The sequence below is a fragment of the Phaethon lepturus genome, unplaced genomic scaffold (assembly GCF_000687285.1).
Source record: "Phaethon lepturus isolate BGI_N335 unplaced genomic scaffold, ASM68728v1 scaffold14566, whole genome shotgun sequence".
Lineage (NCBI taxonomy): Eukaryota > Metazoa > Chordata > Aves > Phaethontiformes > Phaethontidae > Phaethon > Phaethon lepturus.
Genome location: NW_010544420.1, coordinates 79,581 through 94,396, shown reverse-complemented (window position 1 = coordinate 94,396; position 14,816 = coordinate 79,581). Strand labels below are relative to the sequence as shown.

Genomic DNA, 14,816 nt, shown 5'->3' with positions numbered 1-14,816 from the left:
CGTGAGCTTCACACTCCAGGGTAAGGCTGTGGTTTACTTTGATCTTCACTTCTTTAGGGGACAGACCCATCCCTGAGATATCCCCTTTGTTAATGGTGGGTGGAACTGCACAAAAACAAAGGGAGCGAGAGGGACTTTCATGACTTTCTCTCTCATGCAGCATTTCAAAATTAACTGGAGAAAGCAAAAACCTGAATGATAAGCTCAGGAAAAGCAAGTGCATTCCCCCTGTAAGCCACCTCTTCCCCATAGCTGAATTTTTATTTATATATACATATACATATATATGTATTTTAATGTATTTTTAGTATATGTATTTTATATAAAAATATATAAAACTGTGTTCAACAGTTTTAGACATGCAAACCTGACTACAGCCTTACCTAGCTATAGCACTTTATTATGTGTTTGGCTTGAATTCTATAAAGTTCAGTGTACTGAAGTCATTAAAAAGCATTTTAATGGATATTCTCAGAAACATGTGTTTGAACTGAAGTCCACACACAGAGTAGCTGGTCAAAACTCAACATTTCCATTCCATTGAAATCCCAGTGTTGCAAAATCTCGTTTCCCTCTGAATCAGAAGGAAAACAACATTTCAAAATTCTTAAGCTACCCAGCACCCTGGTCACAGAATATCTTTTAAATTATTTTAAATGCTTTCAAAGCATTTTCCATTCTTTTTTCAATGGGAAATTTCAAATTCTCCCTAATGCTTACAGTACCGTAATAACTGACAGTTATAATGGCATTGAGGGGGGGTGCTTTATGTTGCTACGTAGCCGTACTTCAATAATGAACTCTTTTGTCATCTTCTCATTACTCCGAATCTAACAGGGACTTATTAGGGACTTAGTGTAATTAAAATAACAGCACGGCTACTGTGAGGGAGCAAATCAAACTCCAATTCAGACTAGGAAATAAAAAAATAAAAAAAAGATGAAAAATCATGCTTGTCTGAGCCTATAATGAAGAGTTTGAGCATTAAAATAGAGTATTAGGCACAGATGTTCAAAGGACAATGTGCTGACAGGAAGGCTCGAATGGGAAAGCTTTTGTGCATATGGTATTTTATGCAAGGATATAAAAATAGTATCCTCCTGTTTTACCTTACTCAAGAAAGTTTCCCATTAGATGTTACGGGTCCCCTCCCCTCCTTTTTTCTAAAATAGTTTCTTTGCTCACGAGATTCTCTGCTCACATCTCCCATTGTGCTGCACAATGATTTGAAAATCATTACCAAAAAAGCATTTCAGAAGAAATGGAGTTCAATGTTTCTTAAATGTCTTCCCCCAGGTGCTACAAAGATTTTTAGCCCAACAGCAGCATTTGTAAGGGATACAACAGCAAACTTTTCTAGTGTCTTTCTTCAAGCAATGCCATGAGCTACTGCAGAAGTTTGATAAAGAAAGCTACTAACAGAAATCCTTGTATTCACCAGGATGGGTAACACTGCAAAGGGGAAAAAATGGAAGCATGCAAAAAAAAAAAAAAAAAAAAAAAAAAAAGAGAGAGAGAGAGAAGTATTTCCATACTGTAGACTTTCACTTCATAGTGTTTCAAAGTTTCTCCAGCCTCATTTGTGGCTATACAGGTATATCTTCCAGCGTTGTCCTCCTGTGCATTTAGAATCTGCAGGGTTCGTCCACCTGCCAAAAGACATAATTCTTTAATAACATAAATAAGTTATACTCTAGCTTCCCAATTATTTAAATAGTTTTTGCAGCATATTTTCAACCCTTTGGTCCAAATCCTGCCCTTAGATGAGCATGAAAATCTGATTGCTTACCACCACGTATCCTGTGCAATAAATGAGTGCATAATTTGCAGGCCAGCTTTGGATCACAACTCCTGTTGCTTACAGATTCATGGAAAATTTGTTAACATAGTTCTGTACAAGAAATTTCTTGAAGATTTTAGGTAGGAGAAAGTGATGTGGGGTTCTGCACTTCATTCACAGTAAAAGGGAAAGGAGGCATAACCGGTAAGATTAAGCAAAAAGAGTCTATTCACACACAGGGAAGAGACCCTGAACTCCCTCTGGAGAATGGACAGAAGCAACAGCCACAATGTGAGAAGAAGTGTGAAGATGAATGAATCGGTGGGATTTAGGACTTCAGGTGGCCTCCACAACTACTGACATCCATCAATTTCCTTCCCATAGTATTCTGTTTATTTATGATTGGTATTGCCTGCACTCTCAGAGATGATTCACTATTTAATTTGGCCGCAGCTCTTTCCAGACTGCATTCCTTGAAGCTGCCCCTCCATGTAGTAATTCAATTCCTCACTGTCAATATCGACTCTTCCTCTGAACACGTGTTAACTGCAAACTTGTTCCTGCTTTCGGCCTCCATAGATGTGGTAGGTAAGCATCACTCCACAAATAAAAATGGCAAACCACTAATGACCTAGGAAAATGTCACCTCATTCTTCTTACTACTGTTGTTTCTTATATATCTCTGCATCTAATTTCCAGACTTAATTTCAAGTTATTTACATTCGTTATTAACGCCAATGAACCTGTTTTCCATAGTTTAGCTTTATGAGAAAAAAGGATAAATACCCACATACAAATAAAATACATCATCAGTTAAGTGTGAAGCACTTAAAAATATTGTCATGGGAAGTGCTGCAAAAGTACAAACATTGCACTTAACAGAAATATATCCTTTGTTTTTTCAAAAAAAAAAAAAACAACAGGAAACTAAACAATAAAAGAATAAAGTGTTATATCTCAATAACAACGAAAAATTTACCTGGCAAAATGCGGATATTTCTGTTTGATTCTAAAGGATTCCCATCCTTCAGCCAGGTGATCGTAGCTGGAGGATACGAGTAAGCCTCACAAACCAGCGATGTGGGGCTGTTGAGGATAACAGTGACATCTTCTGCATTTCCATGGCCATCTGCACCCACAATGGTTGGAGACACTACGAACAACAAAAGCATTAACCAGAGGCAGGACCTCTAAGAAAAGCCAATTTTCTGTTCCCTGTTCAATCTAGGAATCTGGTTGCAGCCTTAAACAGCTGGGAGGCATTCCTGTGAGGCGCACTGACGCCCAGAACCAGACAACATTCATCTAGTTTTACGTTTTGTCCTAAAGTCAACGGTCATCCCGTGTCCGTGGAATCCATCCACCCTTAGCCTTGGTCAAACGCGGGTCACCAAGAAGCCAGCCACCACTTCTTGCGCAGCAGCTGGCAGACCCGCTGCTCGACGATCCTGTGAGCAGCGGTCTGGTAGGAGGTACGAGCCTAGGAAATGAGGATGTTGAAAACAAACTCGCCATTGTTTGCATTGGGTTATGCAATAACCGTCATGAAAAAAAGCAAAGTGCAGATGGTTTCAGCTTTTAAGAAGAGATCACAATCTGAAGTGCTCTTCAGATACTCCTTCCTTGAATTACAATAAGCAAATGTACTGTCCTGCTCATTCTACACAGACAACATCCTGGTATAGCTCCGCATTTTCTAGCTCTATATTGTCTAAAGCACAGATCTGTTGTTTCTGTTGAACTATTATTATTTATCAGTTATTAAGCTATGACATTTTAATCGTAGCCAGGCAAGTTAAGCACTACTGTAATTAAAGTACTACAAAATTCCAGTGTGATTATCTGTTTTTTCCGGGGATGAATATTTTCTCTGTGAGAGCCAGCCCAGCTGTCTTACCGAGTACATTAAGACTGTAACTTTTGCTCTTATCTCCAGCTGTATTGGATGCAATACATGTGTATCTCCCTGTGTCAGTGACTTGGGCATTGGTGATTTGCAGGAAACGCCCATTGGACAAAAACTTGTGATCTTCATCCTCAGTTAGAGATTTCCCATCCTTTATCCAGGTGATCTGTGGTACAGGGTTCCCTTAACGGAGTGAAGAAAATTGCAAATATTAGTTGTTGCATAGCCTCTGGGATATGCCAAGATTTCTGAAAAACAGAAAAATACAGTTTCAGATGCCCTTTAAAAATACATCCTTTAGGGAGACGTTTTGGAACATGTATTCTAAAGTCTTTGAATCTCCTGAAGCAATATATGCCTCCTCGTAAACTCCACAGGCCTTTAGAGAAGAAATACCACAGCAACTATCCTCTTGGTTACCTTTTAGACAGCATTTATAAGGAGGAGTGCTTAGTCCTACTATAATAATACATGGTTAAATGTGAAAATTAAAAAGTCCACTGAACTGAAAATTTCATTAAGTACATGGTGCTCAAAACCAATGATGATCAACACCACGGGTTTGATCAGTAAATATAAGTAATACTGTATACTTTTACCTATCACTTCACATGTTAGGGTAACTCTGTGCTTCTCTTTCACTTTCACATCTTCCAGTTTATTTTCACCCACAATCCCTGGAGGCACTGCAAACAGACAAGACGACAACATCAGCAAGTATTACTTACAACCAATTTAAATACAATAAAGGCACACTCAGGCTATGTCTCGGCATGTGCTTCCTTTAATCACACCAATCTCTGAACAGCTCCGATCTACCAGAAACAGGTTCAGATGTGAGACAGTGTAGAGCTAACCTGCCTGGACAACAGATATGCCCGCTGTTAACTGCACGCCTTAACCATACAAGTCCACAAAAGGGCAAGAGAGGACCCCAGACCCATAAAGTACTCACCTCATCTTCAAAGCTAGAGAGATACTCAGGGTGCTGAGTAGTATGGTCTGTAGGGCAATGGTGATGACCACTTGTCAGTGGGGCCAGGTTTCATTTTATGCACCAGCAGGCTTTCTAAGTTTGTAAACAAGTTCTATCACCCATATTAAGCAGCAAGTGATTTATTTGTTCAAAACCATGTGCTTAAGTTTAAGAGTTGTTTGTTTTCCAACAGTAATTGAAAGCGTCTATCTAGAACTCGAGGGAAAGAACTGATTTATTAAAAGAAGAGTCAGCTTGTCTATTCCCGTACCATGTGGGGTTTTTTGTCCTTACCAGAATGCTCAAAGCAGTGCAATAGATTACCAACAAGTGGATGTTGTGTAAAGGCATTACATGTGTTTTAACCAAATACAGCCAATTCCACACAACCAGATGAACAAACTACATACATCTAGAGGCATCTTGCTGTGGTACAAACTATGTTTCTTTAGGGAAACAGAAGACAAAACCATACTCTTAAAATACCTATCCACACCCCAAATGGCTAACCCAATACAAGGGAACTCTTACTATATGGCTGACCGCTCAGTGACTCGTTTCCAGATAATCCTGGTCAACAGGACTACACAGACTAATGCGCTATTGGATGAGGGAGGCCAGATTATGAAGTGTTGGAGAGTAGCTGTGGTGGTGAAGAGCTCTGACCAACTATTTCTTTCAAAGTGAAGGCATTTGTAGATTCAGGCCAAAAGAAAATGGCAGTACGAATCAAAGTAGGCATGGAATACAACTGGTTGAAAAGGAGGCCTGTAGTTGTAAGAAAACAAGCCCAATGTCCAAGAGATTTTGGCAAGTTTTGTAACAAAAATGTCAAACTAGGGAGCCAGGTACTATGCTGTAATAATTCTACAAAATGCAAACTTCAGCCTAGACAGGAACCCTAAAGATGGAAGAATTAAAATATATTTAGCAGCTTATTTGTGATCTACCACTAAGTTGGAAGCAAAAGTTTTATAAAAATAAGAATCATGGTAACATGCAGATTTTATTGCCAACAGAGAAAAATAATGTTACACCAGATTTTTTGATCCTAATGAAGGGTACAAACTAGAGTGAAGAAGAAAAAAAAAAATTGAAAGATGTTTGCATCTCACTTGACTGCAATGGCAAAGATACTACTTCAGCATGGCTAAAAGTTGGCCTCTGAACAGGACACATGGCCAGATGCGGGTTCGTAGAGTTTCGCATGCAGGAAGACATGGCCCGTACTGGCACTCTCACCAACTTCTGATGCAGTTATGATCAAATTCCCTGCTGTGACTGTACGAGCAATGCAAAACAGACTTTTGTATGGGTTCTAGTGCCCAAGAATGATGAGACAAAGACATCAACTAGTGAAGGAATTAGGTGGGGGAAAATATAACCTAAAATCGTAAAGTTCAGGACTTTTAAGTCAGGCCAAAAGTTACTATTCATAAACAAACAGAGCAACTCATCACTTTGGCCCCAAAATAACACAGTAAGATGTCAACACATATTAATTTCGAAAATATGACAAAGCCACACCAAACTTTTTGCTAATATATAAATATAATGCTTATTACACCAAGCTCTCCATGCAAACTGGCCTGCCTGTTGTACCTCCTACACGAGTTTAGAGAAACGCTGGGATGTTTCTGCACGGTTCCTATTTACAGTGAGATGGTGAATATATGCTGTTGCTATCAGGCCACATTCCAGTAACTTTCCTCTAGAAAGACAAAGAAATTACAGGGGGGAGGGAAGAGAAGACTGAACAATGGAATTTTCCACTTAGCCCACTTGAAATCAGCTTCACTGAGCATTTTTCTTCAAGGAAAACAAAGCCTATGCAAGAGAGATTTCCAGAACCCTCATGAACACGCTGCTACTAAAAGCCTCCAAAGAAAACACTAAAACAATGAATGCTTTTCAGTGTTTATCCATCTCTTCCATTCTACCAGACTTACACTTCCATGAGCTCATCAAATAAACATGAACGGACATGAATGTGAGTTATCATTTACAGGCTGAATGAGCCCAAGTCAGCTGAAGGCAAGGGAAGCTGGTAGTGCTCAGCACTTTAGAGAAAAGAAACTCATAGGAAAATTATATACAGAAATGCTGCAAGACAACCTGCATCAGGCCTGATAATTATTAATAAAAATAACAAATCGTTACTAAACCAAAAAGCAGTATTTCCTGGGAAAAACATCATTTAAAAAAAAAAAAGTAATGTGGCAAAACTACATATTAAGGGTTCCAAATAGCCATCTAAAGAGCCTGCTGTACTAGTCCTCGTCTACGTAAGTTATGCTGCCACACTTGGTTTGTATGCTTTGCAGTACCAAAGGCTCTACTGACTAAAGGTTTCCACTGAACGAGAGATCTCTACTTTGCAAAAACAATTCCAGCTGCGGTGTTTGATTTCACTGTTGCTCTTGGCTTTGCCTTCACATCTTTGTTGCAACAGATTATTACCATCATGCCACTCAGATATATATATATTCTACCCACTGCTGCACAACAATGTTGCTTTTAATTCAGGAGTATTATTATATGGGGTTGCACCTTTCTGCATTTGAGCATCAGATGCAACGGGTTCACATGGATTTCATATGGTTACCTGGGACCGTAGTTTTCTTTTGATTTAAGCAGCTTAAACTCAGGCTGGTACCAAAAGAAATAGCATTATTCCCCTGACCACTCACTCTTGTCCTCTTCCTCTCACTGGCATTTATAGGCTGCGTGGTGAACCAGCAGGGAACCGATCCGGCTGAAAACTAACCTGAGGAGGAAAACACAACCCCCCCACCTTTTCAGATCACCTAACAACTGATTCACCTTGTTCATCACGCCCAAGCGAGAGTAAAGCTATGAGCAACAAGAAAGAGAAGAGAGGATGGGAGTCCGGCTGTCGGCATCCCCCAGACTGCTATCCAACTGCAATAACAACATAACTGAAGCAAGTTATGTTGATGCAGTTCCTTTTCAGAAAAACAACCCAAACCAACCACAAAACACAAGTAGATGTCAGTTATTCCAAATTATGCCTGAAGAATCTTAATTTTAAAAAGCAAACAAACAGCAAATTCACAGTAACTTCTGTGCAGTAACTAATAGCAGTAACTTCTCTTTAAAACCCGATTTTCTGATCATGTTATCAAATGCCCTTTTTTTTTTTTTGCCTAAGGACATACGTTTTGTCAGCATAGTTTTTAAAACACCAGCAAACTATACAGCAGAATCCCTGATGATCTTCTATTGTAACAAAAATTATCACGTGCTTACCCAGAACAGAAAGGTGAAAATCCTTCCTCACTTCTCCTGCAGCATTGGTCACTACGCAAGTATACTGACCTTCATCTGCTACACTCGTGTGTGTCAAACGGAGCGTTCTGCCCCCTGAGGAGAAAGCCAAAAAACATCCAGGCATTGAAGTCCTGCTCCAATCAATACGCTCCCAAATTGTCTGTGCTAACTCTTGATTTTTTTTTTCACATTTTGGTTGAATTCACAGCTGTAAATTTTGTTAGTGTGGTCGGTTTTTTTCATGTACTTTGTTTTGCTGAACAGTAAAGGAAAGCAACTGGCCTTACTCCTGCTCCATCATTTCTGTATGTCTGCTCAGGCCCTCAGCTCCTCAGTGCTTTTAGATCCGTGTTTAATTTTGATCATGCTGTTCTTTCTAGTCTGTAACTTCCAAACTACCCTGACACTTCCCTTTTCTTTCCTCCAGAAATTACATGTAAGTGAACTTTGAGGCATTCAGACGTTTTTCAGAGCATTTCTGGAGGAAGACAAAGACCAACCAGAACAATCACTGAAAACTTCGAGACACATCTGCAGAGTTCACGCAGGGAAAATCGAGCCTGCTCCACACAGGTCACTCACACCACACGCAGCGGGACAGCGTGGATGTAATTCCCTGATCAGTGCAGACACTGCGGATGTGGCAGGAACGCCGTGTTGGCAATATGCAGGATTTGTGCACCTACTTCTGTGCAGGAAATTTGGGCAGAATACGGTGTCTCAGACAGCAGGACTTTTCTTCACATGAACTTTGCTATACTGGGAATCAAGATGATGATCCAGGGAAGATAATAAAGCCACATCAGGGAGGCGGGGGTAACACGTAAAACACAGAAGTTTATTCTTATAAACACATACAAACACCCCATAAAGGTATTTTCACATGTACAGATAAGGAATAAAATTTCACTCCTCTCTTTTAGCATTTGTATTAATTGTGCTGTCAATAATAACTGGTGACAACAGTACTGGTTTACACATAATGTTTTAAATAACATACTTCTCCTAACACGACAGCAGAGCAGTTGTCAGAACACCTTGCACAGGCATGCTAGTTTAAAAGGAAGAAGATTTGCAATTATATTTGACCAAAGCACCAAGAATATCCCTGCTTTGCCCTAGCAGAATAATTTCCTCTTTGCTTCCTTCTCGGCAGAGGAACAGCAAAACAAACATCAGTGAGCGTTTAAGCGTGAAACAAACGTGGTGGCCACCCTTCAGCCTTTCCCAGTTTCTCATTAGCAGCTCTCACATTAGCAGTCATTACCACACAGTACATCACGTCTGAACTGTGCGTGTCCTGCCTGCAGCTACCCCACAGGGTCTCACTATTGGCATATAGCCCAGAAATTTATGTTCTTGGTCATGTGCTTTGAAGGAAGAAACCGGTGACCTGCTTGATGGATGTGCCCACGGAATCCTACCTGCCGGAGGGAGTACTGTGAGACTGAGGAAGGCTCAGTTCTTCCAGACTCATGTCACCCTGATCCCTTCGCCCATTCATACCCTGAACAAAGACATACAGGCAGCAAAACGGAACAGGTATCTGCCTGCAGGAGACTGCAACCTCCTATGGTATCCCATCCTCGCACACCCAAGGCTCCAGCGCTGAGGCAGGATACAGTTCTCTACACTGAGCTAAAACTTAATAAAAGCTTTTCTCCTTCCTAAAGCTAGTTTGCAGCTTAATGCATGCTCAGCAAGGAAAGCATTTTTTTCTATAGGATGTAGGAAGAACCATTAAAAGGATATGTAGGAAGCACCACCACACGGAAACATCAGCGTAGCATCTGAATTAACAGATTCAAAGTTGCCAGCAGTGTGTCCACACATTTAAATCATCTGCAATGCCAAGTATGTTTTCAATCAACAGAACCAAGATCTTGCTTTGGGAAAGTATTTTACCTCTTAAATTACTTGAAGAGGGGGATTTTTTTGTTGTTGTTTTTGTTTTTTTTTTTTTTTTTTTTTTTTTACAGCTGCTCAGGCAGAAATAAAGTTCCAAATGCCATGTTGGATACAGTTTACTACCACAATGTGTAGTCTTCTAAAGAACTGCACAAAGTTTGCTGGAAAACAAAACACTGAGTTCTGGCCTCTTTCCCCACTCCCACTGCAGCTAACATTCAGAGACAATAAACATCTTTTTGTCTTTCACCCTTCCTGACTCTGCAATCCGGGTGGTGATATTAGTGTGGGTGTAGAAATCAACAGACAGAACAGAAACAATCAAGCCCAGAAGTAATTATTTTTGTTGATGGCAACTTCAGGCAAAAAGGCATGCATACCAACTCAGATAGTCAGATTTACACCGGATAATAATCATACACCCACCCCTTTTCCCACGTGCCAGAAGTAAAAATGGGAAAGCAGAAGACAGGACTACCTGTTAAAAGCTACACGAATGAAAAAAATCCTGAAAAATTCCAGCTTCAAATCCAGTCTTAGCTGAGCTTCTAAACACCTTCCAGTTCTTTTACCTGTCTGATAGTTTTCTTGTGTTCATGCTGTAGGATGGCTTGGCTTTATATGGTGGCTGTGTCAGAGTATCAGAAACTTCATCAAAACCTATTTTCATGAGATTTCTAGCTATGAGTGGCAAACCCACGATCATAGAAACATCTCAGTTGTCGTCTATACATCTCAATCGTAACCAGATACTTTATTACTTCTACACACTCCACAAAGCTGATCCCCAGCCCATGAAGTCAACACAAAACATCTTGCCTGCTTGGTGCGCATTTTCCGTTTGTAAACCCAAGGGACGTCTTTGACTGATCACCTAATTCCAGCTTTTACTAGATGACATTCTGAAGATCAGATTCAGTTATCTCCAAGGCCAGTAAATATTTACATGCATTAATTTCTGAGGCTCATGGACAGGTTTCCCTTTGTTTTTATATACAGACCCACAGAAATGAAAGATGTGTTTTGTTTATTGTCATACGTATTCATTCTCGCAAAGTTTTTTCATCTTTAAAGGGTAAAATAACTGTGAAGAGGAAGAGGTGGAGAAAACTAATTGAATGAGAGAGCTGATGCAGTATACGTATTGGCACTGACAAGCAAGATGTTACCATCTGACGTATTTCTGGAAATAAGCATTAGACTAACATACACTACCAGCCAGAATAACGGCTTATTCCACGTCACAGACCAAATAGTTCCACAGCTTTGGCCCGTACACATAAAGTTTGGGAGCAACTTTAAAAGTTTACATTAGCTATTCACCAGGCACTCCAGCCAATCTGACCCCATTGACTGAAAAGCTTGGCACTGAATAACAGTTTCTGTTCTCTCCTTGTCTTTACAGGTGATTAAACCAAACCTTCTTTCATGTGAAATACCTGCACTATAGAGACAGAAAGCCCTTCACCCCCGTCCCCTCCCCCCCTTTTTTCCCCCCCAAATAACTACAGCTTTTGTACCTGAGAGGATTCGCACCGAGTTGTTCAAAGTGACAGGCCATCCGTTCTTGAGCCATGTTATTGATGGCAAGGGAATTCCTGAAGCTTCACAAACCAGAGAGATGGGATTCTTCTCCACAATGCTGATGTTTGCAGGCGTCTGCAGGTCACCAGCAATACTTGGAGGAACTACAGAACAAAGGTAAAGAAAAGCCATACTTCAGAACAAATAAAAATTAAAACGTTCTGTCATCCAAATAATAATTCACTGAAGATAAGCTTGGCAAGTGAAGAGCTACAAAACTGAGACATTTAATACTATACATTAATGACAATTTCCTACTGTTCAACTGCATGGAAATATTAAAATTAAATTCTATCAGTTGTATTATCTTTATTTTATAGCTTAAGATTCCAAGCGATTAACAGTTTATAGTAGTCCTGTCCATTCTATGCTGATTATAATTTCTGGTATCTAATGAAACAGTAGGGAAAATTCTAACACAGAATTACATGCTTTTTCTAATAGAAAGAACAACTCCCTATTAAAATAACTCCACAGATTTATTTTTCGCTTTTCTTACCTAGGGATAAGAATATTTCCACTTTGGAAGCCTTTCTGCAGTTCTACAGTTCATACTTTAGAACATAAAGCCTGGGGTCAAGAATTGACCAACATCCTCCAGCACTCTGAGCAGCTTGAGGAGGTTTAAAGTTTCTTTTTACTACTCAGAAGTTTGATAATACAGTACAGCAAACATTCCAAATAATAAAAAAAAAAACCCCAACTAAAATAAAACTGGTAAATAATTTAGGCCTCTCATTTTCAATAATAAGAATTCCTGTGATTACTTTCAGTAAAACTTTAATATTCAGTGTTCAATGGAGCGTAAAAGATCACATCTAAAAGAATTACAGTGGCTGTAAGATAATGGGATGTTCTGATAATTCCATCAACTCAAATTATAGAGATGAATTATAGTTGGAGGTACCATCTTCAAATTCTTCTGATTTTGCAAAATGAGAGAACCTGATAATTAGGTACTTGAGATACTGGCTATCCTCAGGTAACTGTCCTCTGGTTGCAGCCACTAGCAGGGTGTTCTCGGTTAAACCCGGATTTCTATCTCCCACAAGAGTATTTCCCACCATGACACCCACCCCAGTATTGAATAAAATTATATCGTATCATGGTTTTCGCCCTCTCAGGAGATGGAGCAACTGGGGAGTGATATTAACAGGGACAGAGGTAAGATTTTAAAATATTCAGGAGTTATAGAATTGGATTTGGATTTTTCTTTTGTAACACTGCAATTAAACCTGCACCACACGTAACGCCTGCAATAGATACAGGTGGTACATTTAGCCACACAACTATGTCTTAGACGTCCTTTGATGAACTTAAAGGTCTAATTTGTTTCCGTTACGTCTGCCTCATTTTGCACCTACTCACCATGAACATTTAAATCGTATTTTCTATCAGACAGCCCTGCCACGTTGGCAGCGACACAGACATAGCGGCCTGTGTCTGACACCTGGGCATTTTTCAGTTGAAGAAAGCGGCCCTCATGAAGTATCGCTACATTCCCTCCACTGACCAGCGGACGCCCATCCTTCATCCACGTTATTGCTGGTTCTGGAGTGCCGTGTACCTTGCACTCCAAGGAAATTTCATTCCCTTGGGTGACGACAACTTCCGATGGGTGGCTCCCGCTGTTTAATATAGTCGGTCGAACTATGAAAGAAAAAGAAACACAGTTCAGAAGTCAACTGAAAGCTACACTTCAGGATCTCCACCTGGTTCTGAACAGAACAGCAATCAAGTTTGCCAGATCAGCATTTTCATCAAGACCAGTTACTGTGGGTTACTGCTGACAAATCAGTTAGGGGCACTCTGCAATTCATAGCATTTTCCACAGGGCTGGGAAAAGACAAATAATCTCCTCTCTCCCACTCCATAGAGTAAACATGTTTTTTAAAATGTAACTTACAGGTAGTTTTTAAAATGCAAACAGGAAAAAAAATTAAATTTAAAAAAGACTGCCTCAAATGCTTAGAATAGTTGTCAATCCCTACAGATTTTCGAAGACTTTCTCTTGTTTAAAAATACCTTTTATTCCTGACTGAAATACAGAATTTGCAGTAAAACTGGAAAAATCTAAGTTTAATTAGTTGTCATCACTACTACAGCATGGTGACAAGAAGCATTACAGTAATGTTACACTGAAGGGGTTACATCCTCATAATCCTCTGTGGTCAAATGCACTTTCAGCAGGTATATGCAACGTCTTATCAAGCTCCAAATCCAAGGTGTGAAAATTTTAATTACTTAACATTCTCCTCAGAGTGCCCTGAAATTGTCCTATAGCTAGACATTACTCTCTGAAAATCCTGCACTTGTACTGATAACACTTTCGTAGCATAACTCTACTTCAGAACTAGGGAACTATAGAATTGTTCATGGTAACTTACTGTACACTTGCAAACTGTATTCTTTCTTTGTGCTTCCAGCTACATTTGAAGCAATACAAGCATAAGATGCAGCATCAGACTTTTCAGCAATTGAAATCTGTAGCTGTCTGCCACCAGATAATATCCGTACCCTTCCAGGAAGGTCAGGCACCAGCGGAGAGCCTGCAAGAGACATTCTTTCAGATAAAAACCGAGAAAGCGGTAATGAGCTTGCTCAGGTGCTGCAAAGTCCCCTGGCTATTTAAAAATCACTGAGCTGCACAATTGTCCATTTTAGAGCTGCTCCGTCAGAGTTATCCTGAACATCAGAAACTTCATGCAAGCAGATTCTGAGGGCTTCCCATATCAGCTGCTGACTTCACAACATATACCAGCCTGAGCTAAAGCACAGTAACTCTCACCACACTCCCCTCCACCCAGAAAGTCTTGGACACTTCTACTGAGAAGCAAATTCAACATTTTCAGTAAAATCCGACTCATTGTCCAGTATATAATCGTCTCACCCGGCGCAGCCGGTGCAGTACATCGTAGAAACATGTAATTTAGTCTGCACAGCCGGACCGTCTGCGTATCGTGTGTCACACAACGCACGCACATAGACTTCCGCCCAGGAAATCCTCGGCGGAAGCATGACAGCAAAATAATACTGCATTCTCTGAGCAGAATTTTCAATCTTGGAGACCTCAGGGTAGGAAACTATCTTCATCTTTACAGACCGCAGGGAGACTTTGTGACAGAAAGAATACATCTGCCACTGATAATTCTTACAAGCTGAATTTTCATTTCCCACTTGTGCATTTAAAAACCTCTCTATGGACAAGTGCACCAAATGTCAAAAGTAGTGGAAAATCTCGCTTTCAAGTAACATGTGAAATTGCACTGCTTTCTAGACTTGCCAACAGCTTCAAGTTGCCTTTCTGCCATTTAAGTGTATATACTTTAGCCCTGCAGTACATTATTAGAATGTCACACGATACCTTTTTG

General features: G+C 40.0%; 1 protein-coding gene across 1 annotated transcript in view; it reads right to left on the bottom strand.

Annotated features, from left to right (window-relative positions):
• Nucleotides 1-14,816, bottom strand: part of LOC104622030 (hemicentin-1-like) — a gene marked incomplete at its 5' end in the record, with an annotated part of 153,062 nt that overhangs the window by 61,081 nt on the left and 77,165 nt on the right. Inside the window, 10 exon segments of the mRNA XM_010288684.1 lie at nt 1; nt 3-105; nt 1,536-1,649; nt 2,760-2,933; nt 3,678-3,869; nt 4,286-4,372; nt 7,933-8,046; nt 11,382-11,549; nt 12,814-13,095; nt 13,833-13,994. The exon segment at nt 1 is cut by the window's left edge and continues 39 nt beyond it. Of these exon segments, the coding sequence (XP_010286986.1) occupies nt 1; nt 3-105; nt 1,536-1,649; nt 2,760-2,933; nt 3,678-3,869; nt 4,286-4,372; nt 7,933-8,046; nt 11,382-11,549; nt 12,814-13,095; nt 13,833-13,994 (1,397 nt within the window).